General features: G+C 43.3%; 1 protein-coding gene across 10 annotated transcripts in view; it reads left to right on the top strand.

Moving 5' to 3' along the window:
* MTCL2 (microtubule crosslinking factor 2) overlaps positions 1–26,856 on the top strand; it is a 763,577-nt gene that overhangs the window by 474,720 nt on the left and 262,001 nt on the right. For all 10 annotated transcript variants that reach the window (XM_069243910.1, XM_069243909.1, XM_069243906.1 and 7 more), the window contains exons 10-11: positions 54–302; positions 11,115–11,185. In XM_069243910.1, the coding sequence (XP_069100011.1) occupies positions 54–302; positions 11,115–11,185 (320 nt within the window). The remainder of the gene's footprint in view (positions 1–53; positions 303–11,114; positions 11,186–26,856) is intronic.

A 26,856-nucleotide genomic window follows, 5' to 3' on the forward strand; every position in this document is an offset into this window, starting at 1 on the left:
CTACTCCTACTGTTTTTTATTATTATTAAATACATGATATCCTTATGTTCCAGCAAATGGACTGTGGTAAGCAGATGTTGGACAAAGCTTCATCAGATGTGAAGGCTGCTCTAATGCGGGAAAGAGAGGAGCACCAGCATTTACTCACTGAGTCATATAGTGCCGTCATGAACCTCACCAAGCAACTGCAGATTAGCCAGAAGAACTGGGAGCAGGAGAAGGTGGAACTCCTCCAGCGATTCAGAGATGAGCAGATCCAGTCTGATCAGCTCATAAAGGAACTCCAGAATAAGGTGACCCAGGTGAGGAGCCAGATGGTTTGTAAAGGAGCTGCAGAATAAAGTGCCCTAGATTGGAGAGTAAAATAACCTCGGCTATGTAGCACTTTAGCTAATAAAACCTCTGCATAATAAAATGGTCCTTGTCAGGGTACAAGAGCTATTAATGGTGTGGCAGAATAAAGGCCCCCAGGCTTGGGATATCAGAGCTAATCAGAAGCTGTACCAAAAAAAGGCTTCCGTTAAGGTACCAGAATTTGGTAGGGTGCATAAGCTAATAACTGCACAACAGTTAAAGGAACTGGAGATTAAGATGACCAAGACAAACTAGTGGAAGCTTACATTATGTTGATTTCTGTAAAAATGCATAGTATCTTAAGGTCGCCTAAAAGCACTAGCTGTTGGGGAGATAGGGCGGGTGATGAGGAGCAAGAGAGATGGAGATGGTAGACCAGGAGAGGTAAAGAAGAAGCCTCATGTGTGGATTGGGTACAAGTGATACCTCAACTGATGCCAAAATTAAGGCTTTAGGTGTTGCCTTTACTGACAGTTCTGGAAGAAGTGCTTGTTTCTTTCTGTTATCTTTTTTTGTTTACTTGCAGAAATATACTTGCAATTATTTTGCCTAGGTGTGGCAGTGCAACTCAAGATATTAGGTTAGACTCTGCTTACCACTGGTGGAGTGTTTCATTGTCCTTACAAGCGACTGTGGCATGGTTAGATAGGAAGTTCTTGCTGAGATGTGAGAAGGCAGCTTTGGAATTTGAAAATAATTGGCTGACTGAAGAATATTGCAGCACTAAAGGCCAGACAGGTTGCAGAAGTAACACACATCACTAATGATGCACTCCTGAGAAATATCCCAGCATCTTGCATCTAAGAAGGCCTGTAAGTGAATGCTTCCATTACTTACCAATAATGGCATTACTTCCTAGTCCTACTCCCTCACCTTCCTTAACACCAATGAGGCCCCTTGCCTCTTCTAGACCCCTCCCTTCCCAATATAAAACGCCCCCCAACCCTACCCCGTCCAGTACGTAAACAAGCCAACCAGAAACTCAGTTTCTCTTATAGTGGGAGGGTGGGAGGTAACCGTAGGAAAGGCAAGGGAGTAGGACTAGGAGTAATGCTGTTATCTGTAAGTAATGGAAGCATTACCTCCCGTCCCTCCCTCGCATTCCTTAACACCAATGAGACGTAGCGGGTAAAACAGAACAGACAACTGAGTTGCAATCATCAAAACCTTTATAAAGCTTATGGAACAGACACAGAAAGACACACTATTCCCTCATAGAGGACAAAACCCTGTGACCTAACACAGTATCTAAACGTTCCATCTCAGCAATCCAATAGTGGTGGACACAGGTAGAGGGTGTAGACCAAGTTGCAGCCCTACAAATTTCCACCACTGAAGCCCCCTGCAATTTATCCACAGTGGCTGCCATACCACAAGGGGACCGCCCCTGAATCTCTTGTGCCAACAGGACCAGAGACCAGATCCTTCTACTCACTAGCAGTTGTGACTTCTTCCTTCTTTTTTTTCCACAGGACCAAAATTTACATCCAAAGAGTCCTCCTTACAGAAGGACTTAACCACCTCCAGGTACCACAACAAAGACCTCCCCACATCCAAACAATGCAATCTGTAGTCCTCTTCGGAGGAAGGCTCAGGAGAAAAGGCAGGGAGCATCACCTCCTGACTCACATGGAAAGCCGAATTGACCTTAGGAATGAACGAAGGAACCGGAACCAGCACATTTCTACCCAGAAAGACCTTGCAGAAAGGGAACATACAGGATAAGGCCTCCATCGCCCCGTCTGACAGATGTAATGGCCATCCTAAAACACTTTATAAAAGTCAAAAGCTTCAAATCGATATCCTCCAGAGGTTCAAATGGAGGACCGGTCAAAACATCCAATACCAACTGTAGATTCAAACTAGGTAAAGACTGCATCATTCGAGGGAACAGGTTCCCCAGACCCTGAAAAAACCTCTGCATCAATCCACCCTCATCCTTCAAATTCTGCAAAGGACCATGAAACGCCTGAATTGCAGTCCATGGCAGCCGCAGTGTGGCCACCAACAAACTCATGCTGGCCCAATCCTGCAGAAACTGCATCACCAAAAACAAAGAGGCTACCGTAGGAGCCACCTGTTTCCCCAAACACTAAGAAGAAAAGACCTTCCAATGCCTGGCATAAGAATGCAGAGTGGATGACCTCCGAAAGGCTTGCAAAGTCACAGCTAGCTGCTCCTGGACCCCCATAACCCTCAGACCTTTCTGTTCAACTTCCATGCCATCGAATGCAGCTGCCTCAATGAGCCCAGAGACAGGCTCGGAAAAACTAGAGGAGACGGTTGTACTAGAAGTACCCGCTCTGTCTCGCACTTCAACAACAGCAGACAAGGGAGCCAATTTGCTCGAGGCCAACGAGGTGCAACCAAAATCACTTAAGACCCCTCCTGCCTTACTCGCACCAGGAAAGTCCTGATCAACTGAAAGTGAGGTGAATGCATAAAAAAAGAACCAGAGGGCAGCAACACGTCAGTCCGTCCATCTGCCTAGGCCAGAGTACACCAACCCTGGGAACAGAACCGCTCCACCTTCGCATCCCCTGGAGAAGCAAACAGATCCACCACTGGAAGGCCCCAAATCCGTGCCTGCAGATTGACAGAGGCGGGTGCAGGGAGAAATCCCTAGAGGATGGAATTTCCCTGCTTATAAGGCCCACCAGGACATTTTCCACCTTGAATGTACAGAGCCTGAAGGGACAGAACCCAAACATGAGTTCACAAGGAAATGGCCCGAGCAATCATATCCAGAGACCGGGACCTGGTTACCCCCCTGCCAGTTGATGTACGCCTTGGTGGCAAGGTTGTCCATCTTCCAGCACTGCCTTCCCCTGAAAGTGAACCAGCACCAGTAGGACAATCTGCAACTCCCTCCAATTCGAGGATCTTCGAGACTCCCGGAGAGAGCAGACCCCAGTCATGACCCCCACCCGGAGTTACTGACATCCACCGTGATCATCACAGGAGCCGGGGGGGTGTTGGGGGGCAGGGGAATCCCCTTGACCAGATGAGCTGTCTCCGACCACCACAACAGTTCCCTGCACATTGGATTTGTCAGAGGAAGACTCACCTGAAGACTTAGAGTCCCTGGAGACCAAAGGGAGAGCATCCCGTTGACCATACAGAGCAGGTGAAATCTGGCCCACGGCACTAGAAACACAACAGATGCCAAATGGCCCTGCACCCTCAACCATTCCTGAGCTCGGGGGGGCGGGGCAACTGAACCTCCTAGGACAGAACCTGCCCCTACAAGCTGAGCTAACGCCTCTCTGACACAGTCTCCAAGTCAGAAAGCGAGCCCTGATGAACACCAAGTCCTGAGAGGGTTCCAAATCTGATTTCCCCCAGTTTATCAAAAATCAGTGTTCCTGCATGAATTGCAAAACTCTGAACACATGGACCTGCAACTGGGCAGCGTCTGTGATGCTATCGTCCAAATAAGGATGCACAAATACTCTTTCTGCACGAAGGAGCGCTATCAGAGGAGCCAGCACCTTTGTGAACACCAGGGGAGAGGACTTAAGCCCTAAGGGAGGAGCACAGAACTAGAAATGCTCAACCCCAAACGCAAACCGAAGGAATTTTTGAGAGGGCAGTGCCACAAGGACATGAAGATAAGTATCCTGAAGATCCATGGATGCTGAAAAATCGCCTGAACCAATTAGTGGAATAATGGCCTGAACAGTCAACATTCGGAAATGAACAGTCTTGATCCAAGAATTGACCCACTTGAGATCTAGCACTGGCCAAACCCCCCAGACAACGTCTGTACCAGAAACAAGATCGAATAAGCCCCTTCTCCTCGTTCTGTCACCGGAACCCTGGAGATTACTTCTTTCACCAATAAGTCTTGGATACCATTGAGAAGAGCCAACCGTTTTACCCTTTAAACCGGGAGTGGTGTTGGCTGAACACCAGTATCTGGAGGAGGCTGGTCGAACTCTGTAGCATAGCCATTTTTCACAATGTTCAGAGCCCACTTGTCTAACACGTTTTGCAGCCATACGTGCAGGAAATTATGCAGCTTCTCTCCAACCAACAAAGCTCCCCCGGCATCGTGATAGTCAGGAGCCCTTCTTAGAGGCCCTCTTTAGTGCCAGAACCTCATGTTTGGGAGAAAAAGAGGCCTGAAACCTCCTTTTCCTAAAGGAGGAAGATCTGGATTCATATTTAGGGGAGGACTTATAACTTTTTTCCAACCCTTGCCTGCTGAAGAACCCCCTTTATAAGGCAAAGCATGCTTCCTCTCCTTAAAAGCATTAGAGAGCATGACCGGCAACTGATCCCCCAAGAGCACCTTACCCTCAAACAGGATTCTCATGAGAGCGGCCTTATTCCCAGGGTCCGCCTTCCATTGCCTCAACCACAGCATTTTGCAGCAATCTAAGCCCCTGATGCCATAGCAGAGGTGCGGAGAATATCAGATGAAATGTCAGCTAGTAACCTCGCCTGCTGCTCGATCACTGCAAATAAGTCCAAACACTCAGACCCTCTCCCGGACCACCACATCCAGTTTATCAAAGTCTTACACCAGGGCTTGGACAGAATAGGTAGAGCACATACTGGCCCTTAATGCCAAATTCTCACCCGCAAATGCCTTCTTAAGACCATACTCCACGATCCGATCAGTAGCATAAGCCAGGGTAAAGTCCTCCAAATTGACAGATGTCTTCCCAATTAAAGTAGCCACAATCGAATCCAGCCGAACAGAATGGGGAAGGACATCCTCCCCTTCCAACAAATATAGTTTCTGAAGGAACCTCGGGCCCCGACCCTTATCCACCTCCTTCCACGCCTGAAAGACCATATCTTTAACAGGACCCTGGAAAGGCATGGCAAAGCCAGAAGAAGTAACGTACTGTGGAAACAACGTAGAATCCATCCCTGAAGATTGAAAGGAAGGAAACCCCAGGTTCTCTCGAACATGAGCCAGAATATCTCACATCTCCAGTGAAACATACTTCCCTGCGGAGGAAGTAGCCAGAGCCTCACAATCTGACGTAGAGGACCCATCATCAGCCACCACTGTGTGAGAACCAGAGGACTTCCCAGGCTGCGCAGAACGAGTTTGTAGAGCCCTTGATACCGCCACCTCAGTCATCTCCTATACTTCCTCCTTGGACATGTGCCGAGTGTCCCTGTCCAGCACTCCATGAGTCCTGAGACCTCTTCTGAAGGATAGAAACCTCCTCCTCCGCCAAGGAAGAAGTAGTGGACAGGACATGACTCTCGTTTAGCAGAACGTTTCCCCTCCAAAATGAAATGACCCAAAATATCAGTGACCACTTTAAAGAAAAAAAGTGGAACCATGAAGCACCAACAGAGAAACGCCAGCCAAGATCTAGCAGCTACCAATCACAGCCCCCCAGAACTTCCCCTCAAAAAATGCAGTACAAAACAGACATAAAACCCCGTTCTTACTGCACCAAACGTAAGAAATGCATATAGAGCTGAGTCCATCCTTGCTGAGGCGCTGACCTGGAAGCTCAGCCCCAGCCACATGAGAGCTGCCGACCCCATCATAGCAACTGCAGGCAGCATCCTCAGAGAGAGCGGCGCTGTCCCTGGAACACGCTGCCCGGCAGAGAGACCGTTGCAGGAAGCACCACACCTAACCACAAGCCAGAACCAGAGACCCCCAGGCCCCCATAGAGGAGGAAAAGAGGTAAGTCTCAGGAGAGACAAAAAAGAACAGGAGGGGGAAGGGATGGGGGGCATTTTATATTGGCAAGGGAGGGGTCTAGAATAGGTACGAGGATTCACTGGTGTTAAGGAAGGCGAGGTAGGGACGGGAGGTAATAAATTACAAGACCTGAAAGAGCTTCTGACAGGCTTGGAGGGTTGTGGCATAGATAGGCACAGTATGCCTGTAGGAAATATAGATCAATATTAGAACCTGGCCGGGTTTCTAAAAGTCTGTTAGAGCTTGAACATCAAGTCAGTCTGCAGGTATTTGGGAAGGTGTAATGGCTCAATGGGGATGAAACACGTTAAAGGCAGTCTTCTAGGAAAATGAAGCCCAGTGCAGATATGGTGGGTTTCTCCAAGCCAATTTGGTTGGGACAAGAGAAAACAAATAATTGTGGAAACGGTGGGGGGCTATTAAAGGTCAATTAAGAAAAGGATGAAGTCGGACCATATTGGTTTATGTGCTATTTTCATGATTATATATAATGGCCTTTACGTTACTTTAAGGCCACCTCAGTGTACTGAGCAAGAAACAAGATAAAGACTTAAAGGCAATGAGCATAACTGATGAAAGACTTTCAGTATTGTTTTGCTTTCACTAATGACCGAGCTGACAAAAATCTTTGGAATGCACTTCTCAGTTCAAAGAAGACATTTATTATTATTTCACCAAGAGGTTCCTAAAAAGAGATTAGCATGTTGAAAGCACACGTTTATTAAAACATACCAAAATGATTCTCAACTGCAATGTACACAGAAAATGTATGTATTTATATTATACTGCAAAGCAAATAATAAAGTAAAAATGCATTTCCGTAGAGCCTGCAAAGTTCTTCATCTTTCTCATGCCAGTAAGACGATGACCCCGTTATGACTGCGAAAAAGAGATCTCCATGCTCACGGGAAAAAGGTCAGGCATTCAACATCTAAAATCCTGACTGAGGTCTCTCACCCTCTCATTTGGTCTTTTTATATCTTAAAAAAACAAAACTAGCTTTCTGGAACACCCCCCCCCCCCCCCCCCCCCATTTAGCAATTCAAACATACTGGCTAGTTTAGGTCAGGGTTGAAAGAAACAGGTTGGAACTGGCCAGTTTCCCAAGGTGTCTCTCCCAAACCTAAGCTGTTCCCTGCTATACCATAAACATCAGTCTAGTACATCTTTATCATGCTTACTGACTAACTCCTCCATATTATGTATTAGCTCTTTGGTGCTAATATGGCCTAGCTCTGCGGTGAGAAAGAGCACGAAAACAAGCGCAGTTTACAATGTGAAAAAGTACGAGCAGCTTTAACATAGCAGTGGCTAATGCTACGATAAATTGAATAGGCAGCTGAACTGAATGTAAGGCTAAACTGAATACAAAATGTAGTCTGTAACTGGTGAACACTAGACATCTAATCTAGGTGCAAAGTGGTGCAACACAGTCAGTGGTCAAAAACACAAATTTCACTACATTCCCCCCTTGGATCAATGACTTTGTGTAAATTACAGATTAAAAATCTAATTCTCTTATTTTTTTCTTAAAAAAAAAAAACATTCCAAGCAAATCAGATATGCGTTGTATACAGCAACTTAATGAAATGATAAAAGCAATCACTATAAAGAAATGGAAGTGGATTAACCTATTGCTCTTATAAACAGTTAAACCAGACACACCTACAATGACAATGAAAAGACTGAAGCTTCTATATTCTGATTGGGATAATAACTGATTGAATAATGTCTCTAGGATAGCAAGTTGGTTTAGAATTAGATGGAAACATCATGAGTTCTAATCATGTAAAGGTAAACCGTCCACCTGAAAGGTTTGCTGGAATATGTGTTACCATACGAGAATAGTCCGCCAACTGGCAGTTTTGCTTAATGAGACTGGCGGCAGTCATCAGATGATAACAAGCCATGGGTTAGTTTGAGTGGAAAATGTCATCAAACAGGTTGACAGAACATCCATGGTACTCTGCAGTGTTCCCATTCATAACTTTGATCTTTGAAGCACCATTAGCGCTACATGGATCAATAGGTTTTATACTTTAAAAGCAACAGGAGTGTTGCACAATGGTGATCAATTAGATTTAAGTTGGGGGTGCGTTCCCTTCCCCCGACCCCACACGCAAATGCCCGAAGGGAGACCACACAGCACACTCATAGTCATTGGCAAGTTGTAGTAAGATCTGTAAAAGAAACAAGTAGGATTTTTCTTGCAAATAACATTTGTCATCTGAAATGTGCTCCCATTTTTCCTTTCCTTGTTTTATAATCAGCAGGACATTATTGGGGCCCTTGGCTATCATTTCTGCAAGTTCTGGAAGGCCATTTGGGGACTCCGTCCACACCTTAGCACTGGGATTTGTTTCTGCTGAACTTCCCTTTCCTTGCACTGTCAGAAGGGCTGGGGCCGTCCCCTTCCTCACCAATCCTCCATACACTGCACTTATGACAAGTTGAACAATTCTGTCTCCAGTCTGTATGAATAAATCAGCTTTTCCACTATTTAATAGAATAACTTTGATTTCTATCTGTTCTGGTAACGTTCCTCCCCCCCCAATTGATCTTTGACTGCTTGTGGGACAGATCTCTGTTGTGTGTGCCGACAAATAGGACATTGCAGAATCACAGTTTTTATAAAATGTAGGGGAATATGCATCCATCTAATCTCTGCCCACCTGTAAGTGGCTTTTTCTGCCAAGTGTCTACATTTCTGGTGCGCCCATTTAGCTATCCCCACCAATTCAGAATTCTGGATGGACACTTCTGCCTCTGAACTTTTGTCTTTGTCGAATGCAAGGGAATTGAACCAGCGTTCTAGTGAGTCAATGGGACAGTGAGCATCTATGACTTTATTCTGTTCTAACATTTCCCAAATTTCCTGCCACAACTCTTTGCTACACACCTCCTTTGAGTGAATGAACCAGTTATGTGCATGTCATGTGGAAAGCCAAATGGCTAATCCATTGGCAGTGCACCAAGAATCAGTGTAAATATGACAAGTCCCAAGCAGCTCTTGCTTTACAGCTTGATACACAGCGTACAACTCTGCATATTGGCTACTTTTTCCTTCTCCTGTGGTGGTCAAAAACATTTCAGTAAGTGAAGTGTGTGACACTGCTTTCCAATGTCTTTTAGTACCCACATATTTGAATGAATCATTAGTGAACCAAACATTCCTCCTATCTTCAGGTGACAATAATTCAAATTGCACACTCCATTTCACTGGTGACTCTCTTGCCTGTGGTACCTCCTGCACCCTCTCCTCATCCTGTACAGGAGCTTCTGATACCTGTTCATTTAGGGCTGCAGTGCCTGCTGGTCCTACTCGAGCCCTGTCTTGTATGTACCAGATCCACTGTATGATACTAGCCTATGGGTAACAATGGGTCGTTTTCCTGACCATATGGTACACTTAGCAAACCTTTCAGCAAAGGCAATTGGCATAGGCCATGGAGTCCCCAAAGAATCATCGTTATCCCCCATTTCTTTAACTTATATGCAAAGCCCCTGATTCAGGAACTAGCATCTAGAGAATGCAGACTCTGAAACGACATCAGTGACTCACAATTGCTGCTTTTCCTGGATCGACCTTTGGCATCTCTACTCAAATTTCAAGGCACCATGCGATTCATCACAGATTGGATGTGGTACCACCATTTAAAATGAAGTATTTACCCATATAATCAACCTCTGATTCAGTTATACTGGCCTACAGAAATGGGACCTGCACCTAAATCTAAAGAAATGGCCAAAAGCCTGGGAGCTCTAGTAAACAGCAATCGGATCTCTGAAGCGTATTCACCATGAAAATATTCTGTTAAATTTTACCAATACTTACCTTAGAAGGTACTAAAGTGATTGTGATGGTGGTTTTGACTATTTGCCAGCTTCCAAGATGCACTCAAGGCCAATCAACTGTTGCATTGGTTCCTCATATAAACAACTCTTTCTGTTTAAAACCTTCTTTCTTGTAATCATGAACATACATAACTCTGCCCCTTACGTTATAATGGTTATAATCGGAAAGGTACACAAATATACTCCACCTCACAATTTGAGGTCTGTGCATTCTAATTTTCTTGTCATTCTAGATTCTGGAAGAGCAAATCTAGAGGACATAGTTTTGAAGTAAAGGCTTTGTCAGTATGGAACTCACTCCCTGATTATATTTGCTATGAATGTGATCTCAAGAAATGTAAAAATAATCTTAGACACCACTTTTCAGACACCCATTCCCACTTTCAGCCCAGCTTTTGCTAGTCATATACCTCTTCCTATTATCTGTCCTGCACTAGAAACTTATGGTTTATATATGCTTTACAAGTATAATTACCATAACATAAACACAAAGGAGAAGTACTATATTTTTGCCAAAAGTAGGCAAAGCATATAATTGATTACGCAAAAAGTAGAGAATAGCAGTACAACCAGTGTAAATAGATGCAAAGGATGAAGCCATAGTCTAGCTTATCTATTACTAGTCTTGAACCCAACAGCGTTCAACAATCAGTCTAAATAAAACAGTGTGCCAGAATACGTGAAGAACTTACTGTTAGGTGTAGGGCAAAGGGATGAAAATGTCAGCTTAGAAGCAGTTGTCTCAATTATTTTTTTAAAGCAGGAAAAACTGCAGAAAGAGGTTGATAAGGAATTGAACCTGGGTTCGCAATCGGGGACTGAATGAATCAATAGACTTTCTTTTATTGAAAGCTTCAGACTTGCGAAAAAGAGTGTCAGGGCTGCATTGTTGTCGAGATCCTCCTGAAACTTTGTTTCCTAGCTAGGTAGTGAGAAGGGTCAAGCGAAGGAGTTTGCGTGCTAAATATATACATGTTGATCTGCCTTTCCATAGTTGGTCTGTGACATGAACTGTGACTTTAAGAGGGCCCAGTAACATATGTAAGTAAAAGTCAGCATACAATACCATTACCAAGATAGAAGAGAAACTTTGACGAACCTCATGGAAATGTTCGATGATGGTACTGTAAAATTTCAAACATTTGTCATGTGGACATTTCTTACATTGGAGCAAAAGTCATTTCATGTGTGTGAGAAATAAACTGCAGTGTGAATTCTATTTCAGGCGCTCAATGAAAAGATGCAAGACAAAGATAGCGATTCTGAAGCAGATGCTAACGACAGCACCCTAAAAAGGTATGAGAAATCCAGCTTTGTCATGGGAAATAAAACTGTGGCATCCCAATCGTTCTGCTACATATTTTGCCTGCTCAGTCGTGAGAAATGCTAGGTGTTTTCTGTCAGAGATTTTACGTCACAAAAAATGTGACTCCTGAAGTAAAGTAACCTATGACCTAAAATTATAATTTATAAAATGTAAGCCTTTACCTTGGTAGAAATATCAGCAAGATTTGGAGCAATAAATACCCTACTACGTGTGAATTTTAAAGCGTTGGCTTGATTGTATGTTTTTTGTTATTTGAAGCTTTCAATATAGTAAAGTCTTTGCTCCAAGGAGAAGTATAGTATTTTACAGATACGTTTTATTGAAACAGAAGCGCCCCAAATGCAACATGCTCTCCATAAAATATGTTGTGTGTGGGGTGGTTGAAACCATTTCACAAACAAAGATGTGAGGGCAAAGGGCAGGTGCTAACGTGTATCAGGGACATTAGAAGAATGGCTATTTTCAAAAATCACATTTGTGCAAATTTGTTTATATGCTCATCATGTTAATAAATAATAGATTTAAAGCAACAAACGGTAAAAGTATAGTGTTGTTTTGTGTGCCCCACAACGTTACAAAACGTAATGTATATCCCGACCATCACATTGCAAGTGGCATAGGCTATAATGCACTTGTAATACAGCAGATGGGATTTCCGCCACTTTTATGAAGGAGTAGCTGACCGCCAAACTCTCAATAAGGCCCTTAACCTTTATATGGAACCATTAGCCACAACCTGTCCCTGATAAAGGAGTTAATGCTAAATTAGGCTGAGCTGGGTGTCATTGCTCTGTCAAGCATTCATTGATAAATTTTATAGAAAATGGCAACACTATGAGATATGGCAAGATAGTAATTAATCATGAATCATATGATTTTTTTTTGTTAATTGCCTTTGTATGATTTAAACCCCATTTCCCTTTAAAGGGAGGTGTAGGCAACTAGATTAATTCTCCTGCAACCAAATAGATTATGAAAACCCTGTAACTGGAGGGTTCTCAGTTTCACTCTAAAGCACTTTCTTGGGCTACAAGGAAGGGGGGGGGGAAGGGGGCGGAAGGCTGAGAGGGAGGGCCCCCAGCCACCCCTTGGGGGGAGGGAGGGGGGTAGCCGGGTGTGTGGTGGGGCGGGGGGGAGTGGTTGGAGGGGATGAGAGGCAGGAAGGAGGGGGAAGGGTAAGGGAGGGACGAAAAGATTGGAAAAAAAACAACAAAAAAATCAGGGAGAGCAGAGAGAGTAAGGGCTACGCAAGAGTGTATACAATTGGAATAAAAAGGCCAAATATGAAGAATGAGAGATGGAGAAGGCGGGGGGAGAGTAGAAAGAACTTAAAATGACCAGACTTCGTATTGCCTCTATTAATAGCTGTGGTCTAAATGATCCTAGGAAAAGAAGGAGAATCATGGAAGAGCTAAAAACTCTCAGGGCAGATATCTGCTGCTTGCAGGAAACGCATGTAGAACATAGGAATCGAGGGATACTCGGATCACTTGGTATGAGAGTGATAGCCTGTTCAACACAAGAGATGAAAACAAAAGGGGTGGCGGTATTGGACCAGAGTAATAAAGTGAAATTAGCAAGGCAGAAGGTGGACAAGAATGGAAGATGGGTAATAGTAGAATGCCTATATAGAGAAGGTAGCTTTACGCTGTGCTCTATATATGGGGCAGTAGTAGACGATCCAATGGTAATTAATACTATGGCTGTAGAATTAACTGGCTGGCCAACCCCGTATATTACGTGTGGAGACTTTAATTTTAATGGATCACGGGACGGGCTGCAGGATCTTTCAGTGCCCGTAGTAAAGAGATATCAGGGACGGAAGCCTCGAGTTTTTAAGGCCATGGTAGGATTGCAAAAAGAACTAGGACTGGTGGATGCTTGGGCCAAGCTGTGTGATCCAGATCCGGGGTATACTTACTTCTCTGCCCCTCATGTGAAACTGGCCCGACTAGACTTTTTTCTGATATCTTCTGAATGGTTATCGCAGGCTAGCATGGAGATATACCCACGAGTCATGTCGGATCATAACCCATTGGTATTGGACTTGGAGTTAAATGGTCTAGAACATAAAACCAGGAGATGGACTTTTGAAAGGGGGCTCCTCAGTGACTCTGAATATCTGGACTATATGAGGAATTGGATAGTAGAATTTCTAGAGTTTAATAGAGGCTCTGCTCCCATAGAAATAGTATGGGATACTTTGAAAGCAGGGGTACGGGAAGCAACCCTAAGTTTCAGTTTGAGTAAACAAGGAAAGGGCCGAAAGAAAATTAGATACTCTCATCTGAAGCTTAGAGATCTAGAATTGCAACTGATTATGGCTATAGAAAGGGGGGAAGACACAAAGAATATTCAGGAGCGAATTGCTATAGCAAGGGCAGCAATAAACGAGGGTAACGCAGATAGAATGGCTGGAAAATATCTTGCGCAACGATCTGAGAGGTACGAGTATGGTGAAAGAACCGGTCACCTGCTGGCAGTAAGGGCAAGTCATAAGGCCGCAGCAGGGGCAATTCGAGAGATTCAAGACCAACAGGGACAAATGGTGATAGATAATGAGGGTATTAGGAAAGTGTTCCAGGAGTATTATACCAATCTGTATAAGGACACGGCTGGGTTCTCGGCAACAGAGATGCAGGAATTTCTCCGCCCCATTAGGTTTAATACAATTTCAGAAGAAGATTACTCTCAATTGGAGGGTCAGATTGGCAGCTTGGAAATAGATAAGGCACTTAGTGATCTAGCCGTCGGCAAAGCATCCGAGTTAGAGTTCTACAAAACTTTTAAATTAGAGGTACATGCACTGATGCTCGAGCTGTTTATTCAGGTACAGAGTGGTGGGAAGACTCCGCCCTCTTGGGGAATGGCTAATAATGGTAGTTTTCCTGAAGAAAGGGAAGGCCCCGCAGAATCAGGCTTCCTACCGGCCAATAACATTAATTAATAGTGATACCAAATTATATTCTAAAATATTGGAGGCACGTCTATCTCTGGTAATTAAGAAATTGGTAACGCCCCGGCAACACAGATTTGTCCCTGGTAGAGATACGGCAGAGCATATTCAAAGACTTATTGCGCTGTTTGATGCAACAGGGGTAGCAGAGGAACCAATGGCGGTGGTCCTACTTGACGCAGAGAAAGCATTTGATAGAGTTAGTTGGAGATACCTCTGGGAGGTTATGGGGAAATATGGCTCCCGAGATCAATTTATAGTGGCAATAAGGGCCATGTATAAATCACCGGGAGTAAGAATCCAACTAATGGGAGAGGGCAGTCCGATTGCATCCAAGTGGGGAGAGGCACTAGGCAGGGATGCCCTTGTTCTCCGCTGCTGTTTGCCCTATATATAGACCCTCTGATCAGACAGCTCTAAGAAAATAGGCAGATAACTCCGGTACAAAGGTTTGGGTGGGACACTAAAGTCCTGGCCTATGCAGATATTGCTGTTATAACTTCCAATCCAGATACAGCACTGAAAGAAATTGAAGAGATTACTACTAAGTTTGGATAATTCTCTGGGTATTTTTTAAATAGGACCAAAACCCAGCTATTGGTTAATCAATTTACGAAATCACAGGATAATCGGAGGGTTGAGCAGGCAATATACCTTGGTATTAGTATCTCACCAAGGGTAGGAGAAATTGTAAGCATGAATTTGGATCCAATAATGGTTAAAGCTAGAAATGATATGCTCAGATGGAACAACTTGCATATGACCATGATAGGGAGGTGTAATATGGTCAAAATGATTCTGCTCCCCAAGTTACTATACCTATTCCGGACTATACCTCTGATCTTTGCGAAAACTTGCTTTGAAGACTTAGAACGTATGATCATGAGATTTATCTGGGCATATGGCAAGTGTAGAAGGTCGTCCAAGCTTATGTCCTTACCTCGCGAAAGGGGGGGGTGGGCTTTGCCTAACTTGAAGCTATACCAGCTGGCAGCTGCTTTTCAATATGTGCGTCCACTGTGGGGGGAAAGGCCAGGGGAGAGGAAGGGGAGAAGTACCCCTTATATCCCTAATATATACAAATTACTTGTGGGCTCTGCCTCAATGGGGTGCTTGCCAACATTTCATGAGCCGGGGTACTATAAGAAAACACAGTACAAGGTACTAGAGGCGACTTTCAAATGCTGGCGGCCTTGGCGAACAAAGAACGGACTTGGGAGGTTTAACTACTACACTTTAATTAAGAATAACCCGTCGCTCCCCAATATCTTTAAAGACTGTTATATGACAAATTGGGTTTCCAAAGGGTTAGCAAGGTTAGGGGATTTCTTTGATGAGGTTGGAATCAAAACATTCACGAGTCTTCAAGAACGGTTTGCTTTAGAACAAAGGGACTTCTTTAAATTCTTGCAGGTATGAGACTTTCTGAGCAGGGAGACGGGTGGGTCACAGGGGTTTAAAAGTAACCAATTGCTAAAACACATTTTGGGAGAATCGAATTTAACTATCAAAGTAATTTACTCCTTGTTAATGGCAGAGCAACTTGACGATCTGGAGAAGCATGGTGAACGTTGGAGCGGGAAAGTAACTGATGGAAGCGTTAATTTTTTGAATTCTTTTGAGTTATGTCACACTGTGCTATTATCCTCGTCTTTACAGGCACAACATTATAAAATTGTGTTTAATCTGTATTATACACCAGCCCACCTTGCTAAGTGGGGAGGATCACGAAGAATCAATTGCCCAAGGTGTGGGGATCACGCAACAGATGTAATACATATGTTTGCCACCTGTAGAGAATTAAAGACATTGATAGAAGGGATGCAATCTTTAATAAAAGAAATTGTGGGGTACGAGGTGGCCCTTACCCCAGAACTTCTGGTTCTGGGGACTGCAGAACAAACAAGGGGACGACAGAGGGCTTTCATTTTTCTCGCTATGGCAGTGTATCGCTTATGTATTTCCTCTGTATGGTTGAGCAGGGTACCACCATCCTGGCAACAGTGGCTGGGCAGGTTAATATCAGTATATTATCTGGAGATCTCCCTATACGAGCGGAAGGGAAGACTGGCCAGAAGAAAAGGGAGCATGGTCTGGGGTCAATTTCGGAACTGGCTCATGGCTAATGACTGATGCATCAAAATGATATTCCCTTTTTTGTTATGATCTCCTGTATAGGGACAAATGGTTGAAATATGTGCATCCCCCCAATTGAAGAAAGTTTTTTTTTTTTTTGTATGTTGTATTTAAAAAAAAAGAAAGAAAAAAAAAAAGAAAGCAGGTGTCAAATATCTCATGGATTCGCCATGAAGACTATAAATGAAGCAAAGTGCCACAGTTACGGCCCACAAGTGCTGTCGAAGAAAACCCCATTTGAACTCTTGTTCAAAAAATGGGTAGACCCCAGTTTGATCATAATCAAATCCTGCTCTCGGGAATGAATTCGGTCGTAAAATAATGTAAAACTACAGAGAAAATAATGTAACAGTTGATTGCAATTGTCAAAGTTTATCTGTCCTGGACTAAAGCACCAAAGGGACTAATCTAGCGGTCTGGCTTCCTCAAAAGGCTAGAAGGTGTCCAAAAGAACAGCCCTACTGTCCGAGGGGTTGTAAGCGAAGAACAGATACGTATTCCGAAGCAGGCTCTGGGAGGTGAAAAAAACAATGGTAGGAGCATCTCAGAAGCTTTATTTAAAAGAACGAGTTATGTTTGTTGAAAAAAAAAAAAAAAAGTCAACCTTTGAGAAGATTTTCAGAAGGGAAAACATCATCTTTCTTGCTTGCTGACCACAAGGAAACACAGCTCCGATTCCCCACTTTGCCATCTGACCCTCGCATGCACTTCAAAGACACTCTTCTGCCATCACTAGCTTAGTTTAACTGGCCTGCCCTTACCTGAGTTAGATTATGAGCTTGACTCTTAACCAGCTCTCCACCTCAGTAGGAAGTATTATCACCGCTTTATGTGTGTCATAAATCTGCTAATCCTGACTTCTCTTCATTGTAATTCCCTCTTATCACACCATCCTCTGCAATCAATCAACCTACCCCTTTTAGAAAGAAGAACATTTAGCTTCAGAATCCTAAAGATATCAACTGTCTTCCCATTTGTTGCTTGTGGAGTAAACTTGTAGCATTCCCCTAACATCAATTGCAAGTCTGATGCTGTCCATGGTGATGTAATTAAATCACTTCAGTGTCCCCTAAGCTTCAAGGTAATGTTTTTCAAGCAGTCCACCATTGATCCTCGAATAATCACTCATTTCTCAAGATGTCGGTCGAACCCAAATGTCTGTCATGTGTTCACTTGCTTAACTTTGTCTGGTACACCTTATCCATACATCTTACTACTGCCATGGGAGATATGTCGTAAGTGACACATATTTTTGACAAACACTAATATTGGTCAGTTAGACCTGTGCCATGCAGAGTTCTTCTCTATGCACAGACAGCATTCTGAAAAACATCCTTAGGCAGAGGAGTGACCACTGTGAAGGCTGTCAGAGCAACATTAATTCTGTAATTTGCCTTGTACAGAGCTATCTTGTGACAGAGTTCTTTTGAAACACCTGATTGAAAAAATAAAATATGCTGGATGGAGCGCATGCAAAAGGCTTCGCTGGTACCACTCTCTCAAGACACTTTCCAGTCTATCATTTTGTTGCCCGTTTCGCAACTCCAGCCAGGTAGCAACCATATTCAACATGTAATGGGATGATCAATTCACCTTTCACTTGTTTCATGTGCTGTTGGTTGTATGTTATGGATTACCACATATTATGTTAACAGGTTTCTAGTCTTTTCAATGTAGAGCGCTCTGATATCTTTAGTAAGTATTTGCGCTTTAGAAAACTCAGAAAATACAACAGATCACTCATCTTGAGATTGCTCTAGTCAGAGCAGTCCAGCCCTATCTGCCAAGACGCACCACTAAATGGAAACTTAAGCAACTTCATTTCAGGGGATGTGACCTTGGCAGTTTAGGATGATAATTTCCAGTTGGCGCAGAACCAAGGCTGATTGGAATATGATAGGTCCCTGCGCAGATTTCCTAAGTGAGAATAAAATGATTCACATTATCAGTGGCTGAGAATAATTTAAACATTCGAAATGGTCCCATTAACAGGTGAGGAAGGATGTCATTTGTCTTGATCTTCTGATACACGGATTCAGGCTTTGTCGAAGGTCACTCACTTGGCTCTCGATGAAACCATGTCCCTTTTATGGGTAGCATGAGTGTAGTTTCAAGATGTGATGGAGAAGCCTCTTTAAAGAGTCGTTTCATAGTGTTTTCTTTGACATTGCCAGACAATGAGTAGTCCTGATCACAAATAGTCAAAGACGCATGATCAGCATCCAAATGAACTGTCATCCATACCACTTACATTTGAATATGGCCTTTGCAATTCAATTCTTCTTTTTGGCTCTCAGGTTATGATTTGGAGTAAAGGGTAAACATGAAGTATATAAGGTATTAGGGCAAAGACTCTTGGTACTGAAAAGGCGGTGCAGAGTAGTTAGAATGTTAAACTCTGTGCACCACTGGTAGCCAGTAAATGTGTTTAATGTCAGAGATGTGGTATGAAAATAGAGGCCCTGTCTGGCTGCTACATTTTTCTCAGCAGTTTTTAAATCTCTTTATTTTGGGCTCCAGAATAGATGATGTTGTAGGTGTTGGGTTTTGATACCACCAGTGCTCTGCTCAGTTCAGTGCAATAGGGTAACCAGAGCATCGTGTGGATCCTTCTTCACAACATGATATAGAATTGGCTTTTTTAGCCACTGTGATGATTTGATGTTCAAAAGATAATTCTTATTGTAGCAGTTTCAAGGTCTTTGACTACATTGGTCTTTCACTACATGGGATGGGATGGCACTTTCAATCTTGCACAGCAAACTGTCACCTGAAAGGTCAACAACTCAAACGATTTCAGTGTTGTGCCACTCAGTCTGAGATAGCTCTCCTTCATCGAGAGATGTTTCTTTTTCACGCACATAATGATGCTTTGTTTTGTTTTTCCTGGCTGCCCAGATAAATATTAAATTAGATGCCTTCTACGTGTGAATCTGTATTTCACATTGAGATATAACCTGAACCATTGGCCACTTGTGATTCCTGTGAAACGCCCCTCACAATATGTTTCCCTATACATTGATGAGGAGGGGACTGTTCCAATTTGCTGAATGTGATAGAAATGACTGGCATCATTAAAAAGCCATTCCATTTATGACAGCCCTTTATTTTATGGCTCCTGTGCTATTTTGGGGTTCATCTTATTATATAGTCGAGAAGGCTGTGCGTTTTATTGTTCCCCACTTCAAAGAAGGCTGTAGCAATTTCAGTCCCTCTCCTTCGTATTAAACATGACGATGCTCTGCCATGTCTTTTACTGTTTGATTATAATAATTGTTGCTGTTTGGTCTTTTCCTCTTACTCCATACTTTTACTAATAAAGGGAAGATATGAGATGGTTCTGTAGTCTGCTGAATTCTGGGGGTTGATCGATAAATTGTTTGAAACGTGAATGATTGTACATGTTTGTGATTGTGTGTTAGAAGGTGTTAAACAATAGCCTTTGTGTCTTACACTGAAGCACCAGCCTGACAGGTTATTTTATTTAGTTGTTACAGTAGAGTATGTGGAGTAGAAGGCATGAAGCATCACATGACCATGGTTTTTAAATATTAACAAGGCAACGAGTTGTACTTTGCGCAAGGCTGGAATGGTCTCTTTTCATGTGTTATTAAACTAACACTATCTTTTGTATCCTAAACACTGGTTGCCTACTTACAAAAGCATGTTCAGAAACTGTATTATCACTTTAGTTTGGCCTTAACCCTTTTTGAGAGCATCCTCAACCTGTTCCCTCCACCCTATTTAGAAGGTACACCAAGTATAAACTCTACATCTGCAACATCATCTACATTGGAGCCCTAAAGAAAGATTTTATGACTAGTGAGGCAGCAAAATGTAAGCCATATAGTGCCTCAAAACAAAGACATTGAGTCACATCTCTCAGGCTTTGAATAACTATGTTGGCTACCTGTTTCGTTCTGCTCTAGTCAATAGAGATAGCTTGAGTGCTAGAGCACAGCGAGCATGTGACCCACATGTGGGCATAATTGTCGCACTTGGACCTCTACTGCAACAAGGAGATTGAAGGAATGCCTGAATTCATCTGTACCCCTGACAATTGCTTGGGCCGCATCCCAGTCCATCTTCCTTTGACCATTATGCCATGATAAACGGAGACTGTGCCAGGAAGCAGGACTGGAGATATTGATTACTGTTTGGAACTTGGCAAGTGTGAGGGAGCGATACTCAAAGCCCACGCACACTAAGTCTCAGGAAAGGAAAGGCTGAAGGTCCATGCAGAGTGCTGGCACTCTCTAGGCTGTGATTTCACATGTCCTGACAACAAACTACATGTCCCAGTAGGCCATGAACTCTGATTGTCTGAGTCTCAGCAGCCGCTTGCATATCTGGGTATAACTTCTCTTGTAGTCCAAGGCACTTTTGCTAGGTAATTGTGATAAAATGTTGCTTCAGTCAGGACGTTGTTACAGGGATCAAGGATTTCCTTTGGGTAAGAAAACCAGCTGCTTACTCTGGATTATATTGAAGGACATTTGGAATACGTACATAGATGTATTTCTCAATGCACTGTTGTTTGGCAGAGATAAACTTTTATCTATCTGAACATTTTATGTGGACTCTTATAAAACTGAGGAATTGTTGCATTCCACTTAAGGGTTGCCATGTGATACAACAGGAAGAATACTTAAGTGACGCAATGTTGCTCATGCTACTTAAAAATGTGAAAGTATAATATATTAGAGGTCTAGCATGTTTACACAAATTGCTGAGATAGGGTGTTAGCAGAATATTGTTAATTATCTTACCTACAGAAGTCAAGCAGAAACCAAAACTCACCTTTCACATAAAGTGCATAGCGGCAAAGCTTGAGGTATTTATTTCTTTCATAAGAAGACATTACAGTGAACATATACAAAGTTTGCTAATTTCTTGTTTGTTTGTGGAATTTCAAGTTCCACATGAAAATACAGAGACTTGGTTACATAGAGACATTGCTAAGGTATACCCATTAACTACTGCAGTTTAGTGCAGGACCATCATTGCAAGTTCCCAAAGATGTCTCTCTGCCTTTGAATATCACTAATTACTTCAGACATCTTCGTACAGAAGAAGAGACGAGTCAGAGTGGCGGAGTCCAGTGCAGCTGTTTTCTCTCTTACCCTGTTCTCCTTTCTACCCCTGGCCCTCAGTTATCTTTCGGCGGTCACTGGTGAAGTCAGTAAGAAACAGACGAGTGATTTACTCCTGTTGAATTCTGAGCTCAAAGTTATTACAGTGTGGTAGACCTGCCATGTCCAAATCAGCTGTTGTCCTCTTCTGATTAAAAAATGTCTAGTTTCAACTGCCAGACCAAGTCATCTGCAGATGGGAACTCGGGCAACCACAGACCCATTTCAGGCTAATAGTGTCTCATCAGTGAGGCACAGCTTGTGTTCTGTTGAATAGTGAGCATAGATCCTCATCTGAGTGTACCCGTTTTTGAAATGCATGCATGCTATTTGTTGAACATGCGTGTATTTGCGAAATGAAAAAAGGCATTTAAAATGAGAACAAAAAGTGATAGGCATACTAAACTAGTGAGTTAAGTCAGTGGGGTCTCAGCTGAGGCAGCAGAAGAGAACTCTAATGATTCTGAATGTTTTTTCAGAGGGAAAGAGAACTGTGTTGGTAGCAACTTTGCAGAATGGAATATGCAAAAAATGTTTTAAAAAATCTGATTACAGAAATTGAAAAATAATGTTTGATGGCATGTGTGGCTGTAGATTCACATGCTTTGCATAATTCCGCCATCTAGTGTTGGGCTTGGATTGTTGCAAGTTGTTTTTGTTTGAGGAATCATTTCATCTCTCGAGATTGAGTGACTCCTCTTGGTGATACTGCATTTGGGCATCAAGTCCTTTGTTTGATTGTTTTCTCTCCGCCGTCGGGTTCGGACGTGTTTCCTCTCACTCTGGTATTCCTCGGCTCGGTCTATACCGAGCTCTTCCCTTCTGTGTTTTTCTCTGTCAATGACAGTATAATATCTAGATTGCCTATTGAAAACATAACATACTTGAACCAAATTTCTGCGTCCAGAGTCGGTTTATCGCCCTTCGAGGCATCCACGCCCTTCTTGGGCCTACTTCTCCATGTGGTGCCGAAATATGCAGGGCTGATGGAACGGACTTCATTTGGCTTCTGTCCTCAATGCCATTCCAAATCCCCACACACCGATCAACACCTGGAGTGTAACTTGTGCTTGTCCCCAGAACATAAAGAAGACAAATGCGACACCTGTTGGTCTTTTCAATCTAAAAAGACCCTCCGGGAGCGAAGAACTTGTCGGATGGAGATGGCATCGAAGACTCCGGACGACACTCCTGGTATTTTCAGAGAGGAGCATGCACAAGAGGAAATCAGGCAGCCCCCGCTATTTGAGTTTCCTTGTTGGACGTTGAATCTGACATTGAAAGTCAGCTGCTTACCTCAGCACAACATGTGAGTACACCAGCCGCAAAGTCCCATACAAGGACTGAAAAAAACATCTAAACTGGCCGTTGGTCCACCACTGCCTTTGGCCCAGGGTTGCATCCGAAAATTACATTCAGATGCCCCGCCCTCCAGCTCAGCACTGAAAATTGCCAAGGCGAAGATGTCTTCGGCATCGACCTCCTACTCTCCAGCACTCCACACAGTCTCGGGATCGAGTCGACTCTTCGATCCGAGCATTTCAGCTCTGAGAAAGCCTTCCACTTCAGCTTTGGAGCTGGCACCTTCTGCTCAACACAAGGCTTCCACTCTGAAAACTTTGGAACCGAGGACGCTGTCTTCTGAAGACTCCACTATTTCCACTTAGGCAGCTTCAGCAGTAGAGCCAGTTCTGGAAGCAATGGACGCTTTACAGCGCCAGCTCCACATACAAAAGGGGACAGGGAAAATAATAGCTTCTCCCCCTTTCCCAACCAAGTGAAGACTTAATTTTTAAGAGACATTGGACACTGCTCCTCCTCCTGAAAAGATCTCCAAGGACAAAGACAAGGCCCCAATTCAACCTCAGCCTTCTCCATCTCACTCTCCTATACTTCCTCTTACTCCTCCGCCACCTCTACAGTCTCCTCTATCTATTGTAGAGCCAGAAGGTTCACCACCACCTCACAGAAATTATTTAGGTGAAAGTCCACAGGATTTCGACCAACGGGATTCATATGATCCAGATCCCATACTCCCTAACAACCTTGGCTTGTACATCATACCAATAGGCTATTGCACGGGGAGCTGCATACCTTAATGTACGCATGCACACTGACCTTATTAAAGAGAATGTCCTCTTTGATGCACTGACTACCACCCACAAAGAAAGTCAGTTCCTGCTCGTTGCCAGGTATGCTTAGACACACCACAGGCATCTTTAAAGACCTGTTAGGTCAAGAGTTACTACCGCGAGGGCTGATTAAAAAACAATATAAGGCAGCACCCTCAGATCCTGTGTTTATTAGATCATAGATACTGCCTGAATCTATAGTTCTCAGGCCTGCACGGAAACGTGCTAATAGTCAATCGACGGGTGATGCCCCACCTACTGATAGAGAGCAAAAAACTTGCTGCAACTGGAAAAGCTGCACAGGCTGCTAATCATTGGCGGATTGCCAATTCACAGGCACTTCTGGCAAGATATGACAGAACGCACTGGGACGCGATGGAAGACCTTCTCTATTACCTCCCAGAGGAACATCGGAACAGGAGACAGGAGATAGTTTTAGAAGGGCAAGCCATTTCAAACAACTCCATTAGGTGTGCCACTGATGCTGCAGATACTGCAGCATGTGGTATAAACAGTAGTGTTAAAATAAGAAGGCATACTTGGCTCAGATGCTCAGGCTTCAAGCCAGAAATACAACAGACAGTTCTTAACATGCCTTTTGATAGATGGCCCAGAGGTTGACACCACCATAGGCAAGCTCAAAAAGGATTCGGAAGCAGCAAAAGCTATGGGTGCCCTACTCACCACAGCACATAGAGGTTATTTTTGCGGACCAAATTTTAGGGGAGGCTTCAAAACCTCATATAGCAAGCCTTCCAACTCCCAAACCAAACAAGGAACGCACTTCTACAATGGAGGTTCCTTCAGAGGCTCATACAGAGGTTCAAACAATAAAGTCAGAGGTAAGGCATCCACTTCTAGAGGTTCTGCCTCAAATACATGCTAGTGACAGCTTACACCTTCCACCAGCACACACCTCTCCAGAATGGGGAAGCCTAACGCATTTCTAAGCCCAGTGGTCCAATATCACCACAGGACAATGGGTCCTATCAACTATACAACATGGTTACTGTCCAGAACTCATCTCCACTCTAACAAATATTCCCTCGCATTCACAAACATTTACACGACCATCTCATTCTTTTAAAAGAAGAGGTACAATCCCTTCTTCACAAAGGGGCTATAGAGCCAGTTCCCCTATCTCAGCAAGGGTCAGAAGTATATTCCCTATAGTTCCTCATACCAAAGAAAGATGGGTCACTAAGACCAATTCTAGATCTCAGACCTCTCAACCTATACATTTTCTCAGCATTACCATTTGGTCACTCTTCAAGATATTATTCCCCTATTACAGCAAGGTAACTTCTTGACAGCTTTAGATCTCAAAGATGCTTACATTCACATTCTCATTCTTCCAGCACATCATAAATACCTCAGATTTGTCATTGCCAGAAACCTCTATTAATTCAAGGTTTTACCATTTGGGCTAACAACCTGTTCCATGGTATTCACAAAATGTCTAGCAATAGTTGCCGCATTCCTTAGAAGACAACACATCCATGTCTTCCCCTTCTTGGATGACTGGCTCATCAAAGGCAATACCATCCAACAATGTTAGTCAGGTGAAGGTTAGACATATAGGTGACTTATAAGTTACTTATGTGCAGTGAAAATGGGTGTGAAATAACGTGGACATTATTTCACTCAGGCTGCAGTGGCAGGCCTGTGTAAGAATTGTCTGAGCTCCCTATGGGTGGCAAAAGAAATGCTGCAGCCCATGGGGATCTCCTGAAACCCCAATACCCTGGGTACCTAACTACCATATACAAGGGAATTATATGGGTGTACCAGTGTGCCAATGAGAATTGGTAAATTTGGTCACTTGCCTGCAGTGACAAATTTAGAAACCAGAGAGAGCATAAACACTGAGGTTCTGGTTAGCAGAGCCTCAGTGATACAGTTAGGCACCACACAGGGAACACATACAGGGCACATATTATGAGCACTGGGGTCCTACCTAGCACGATCCCAGTGACACAGAGGCTAAAACATACATACATACAGTGAAAATGGGGGTAACATACCAGACAAGATGTTACTTTCCTACATGCCTAAACTGCAGTAACCTAGAAGCTGTTCATTGACCATCATGGTCAGCATGTGAGGATCTGACTGCACATCAGTCCTCCGCACTCAAGGATGTTAATTCCTTACTCAACCTTAAAATCTCCTGGCTGGCTATGGCTCCAACTCTGCCGTCGTTGTTACCCCTGCGGATGTTGAATTGAAAAATTTGCCAACTGGATTGGATTACCTTTATTCAGGGTTTTGATGTTGTTTTCCTACAGGAGATGTGGAACATCTTTTGGGTTTGATGGGTTTTAGTGCTTTACTGTTCCGGCCATGCCTTCTTGGCATGCTGGCTCATCAGGGGGTTTGGAGGTTTTGGTGGCTGTCAAAATGGGGGACATGTTAGTTCCTTGGATCACAAAGATACTAGTTTTCAATTTATATCATTAAAAACTGACACGTTTCTACTTCTTTAATTTCTACAATAATAATTTCTTGAATATCCCAAACACTATGTTTCCCCTGTTGTTTGATTTTGTCACACCATTGCTTGATACAGACTCTCACACAGGGCGTCAAAGCCTCCTTTGCATGCGTGGTGATTTTGATGTGAAACTACTGAGCAAACATAGCACATACTGTTCCTTTAAATAGTCCCATGTTTTGACTGACCAAAAAAGTCAGGAATTGAAGGCTTACTTATTGTCTTGCAATTTGGAGGATGCTATATACATAGCAGGGATTAATGATTCAGTTGCACCCACGGTTAGGAGTAGTGACCACCCCGCACACTGGATTTTATTTTTATCTCCCAAAACCTACAGGAGACATTATTGCATGGCAAGGTAATTGCTTCTGAATTCTGTGGCCACAGTCCTTTGGAATTGATCTTTTAGTTCATCCTAAGCACAGATTCATGGAAGAGAAAGGAACTTGTTGAATTTAGGCCTCGTCAGATAATCTTTGTTCGGTGTTGAAGATATGTAACCCTGCCCAATTTTTCAACCTGGTTAGTGCAGAGAATATAAACTTGGTGGACATTTGTTTAGCTGATTCAGAGTCTCCCCTCTCTATTGTCAAGGCATTCAATGGGTTATACTTTAATATCAGGAAAACTCTTTTAAAGCCTTTTTGCCCAGTGAAAAGTACACCAAGATGGTTTAATCATGACTGCTCAGCCGCCAGTGGAGTGCCTAGTCTTGGCTGTGGCTAAGGCACATAAATGTTATAAATATAAATGTTATAAAGCCGCTACTGCTAGGCAATGGAATGAG

Source organism: Pleurodeles waltl, chromosome 7, assembly GCF_031143425.1.
Source record: "Pleurodeles waltl isolate 20211129_DDA chromosome 7, aPleWal1.hap1.20221129, whole genome shotgun sequence".
Taxonomy (NCBI): domain Eukaryota; kingdom Metazoa; phylum Chordata; class Amphibia; order Caudata; family Salamandridae; genus Pleurodeles; species Pleurodeles waltl.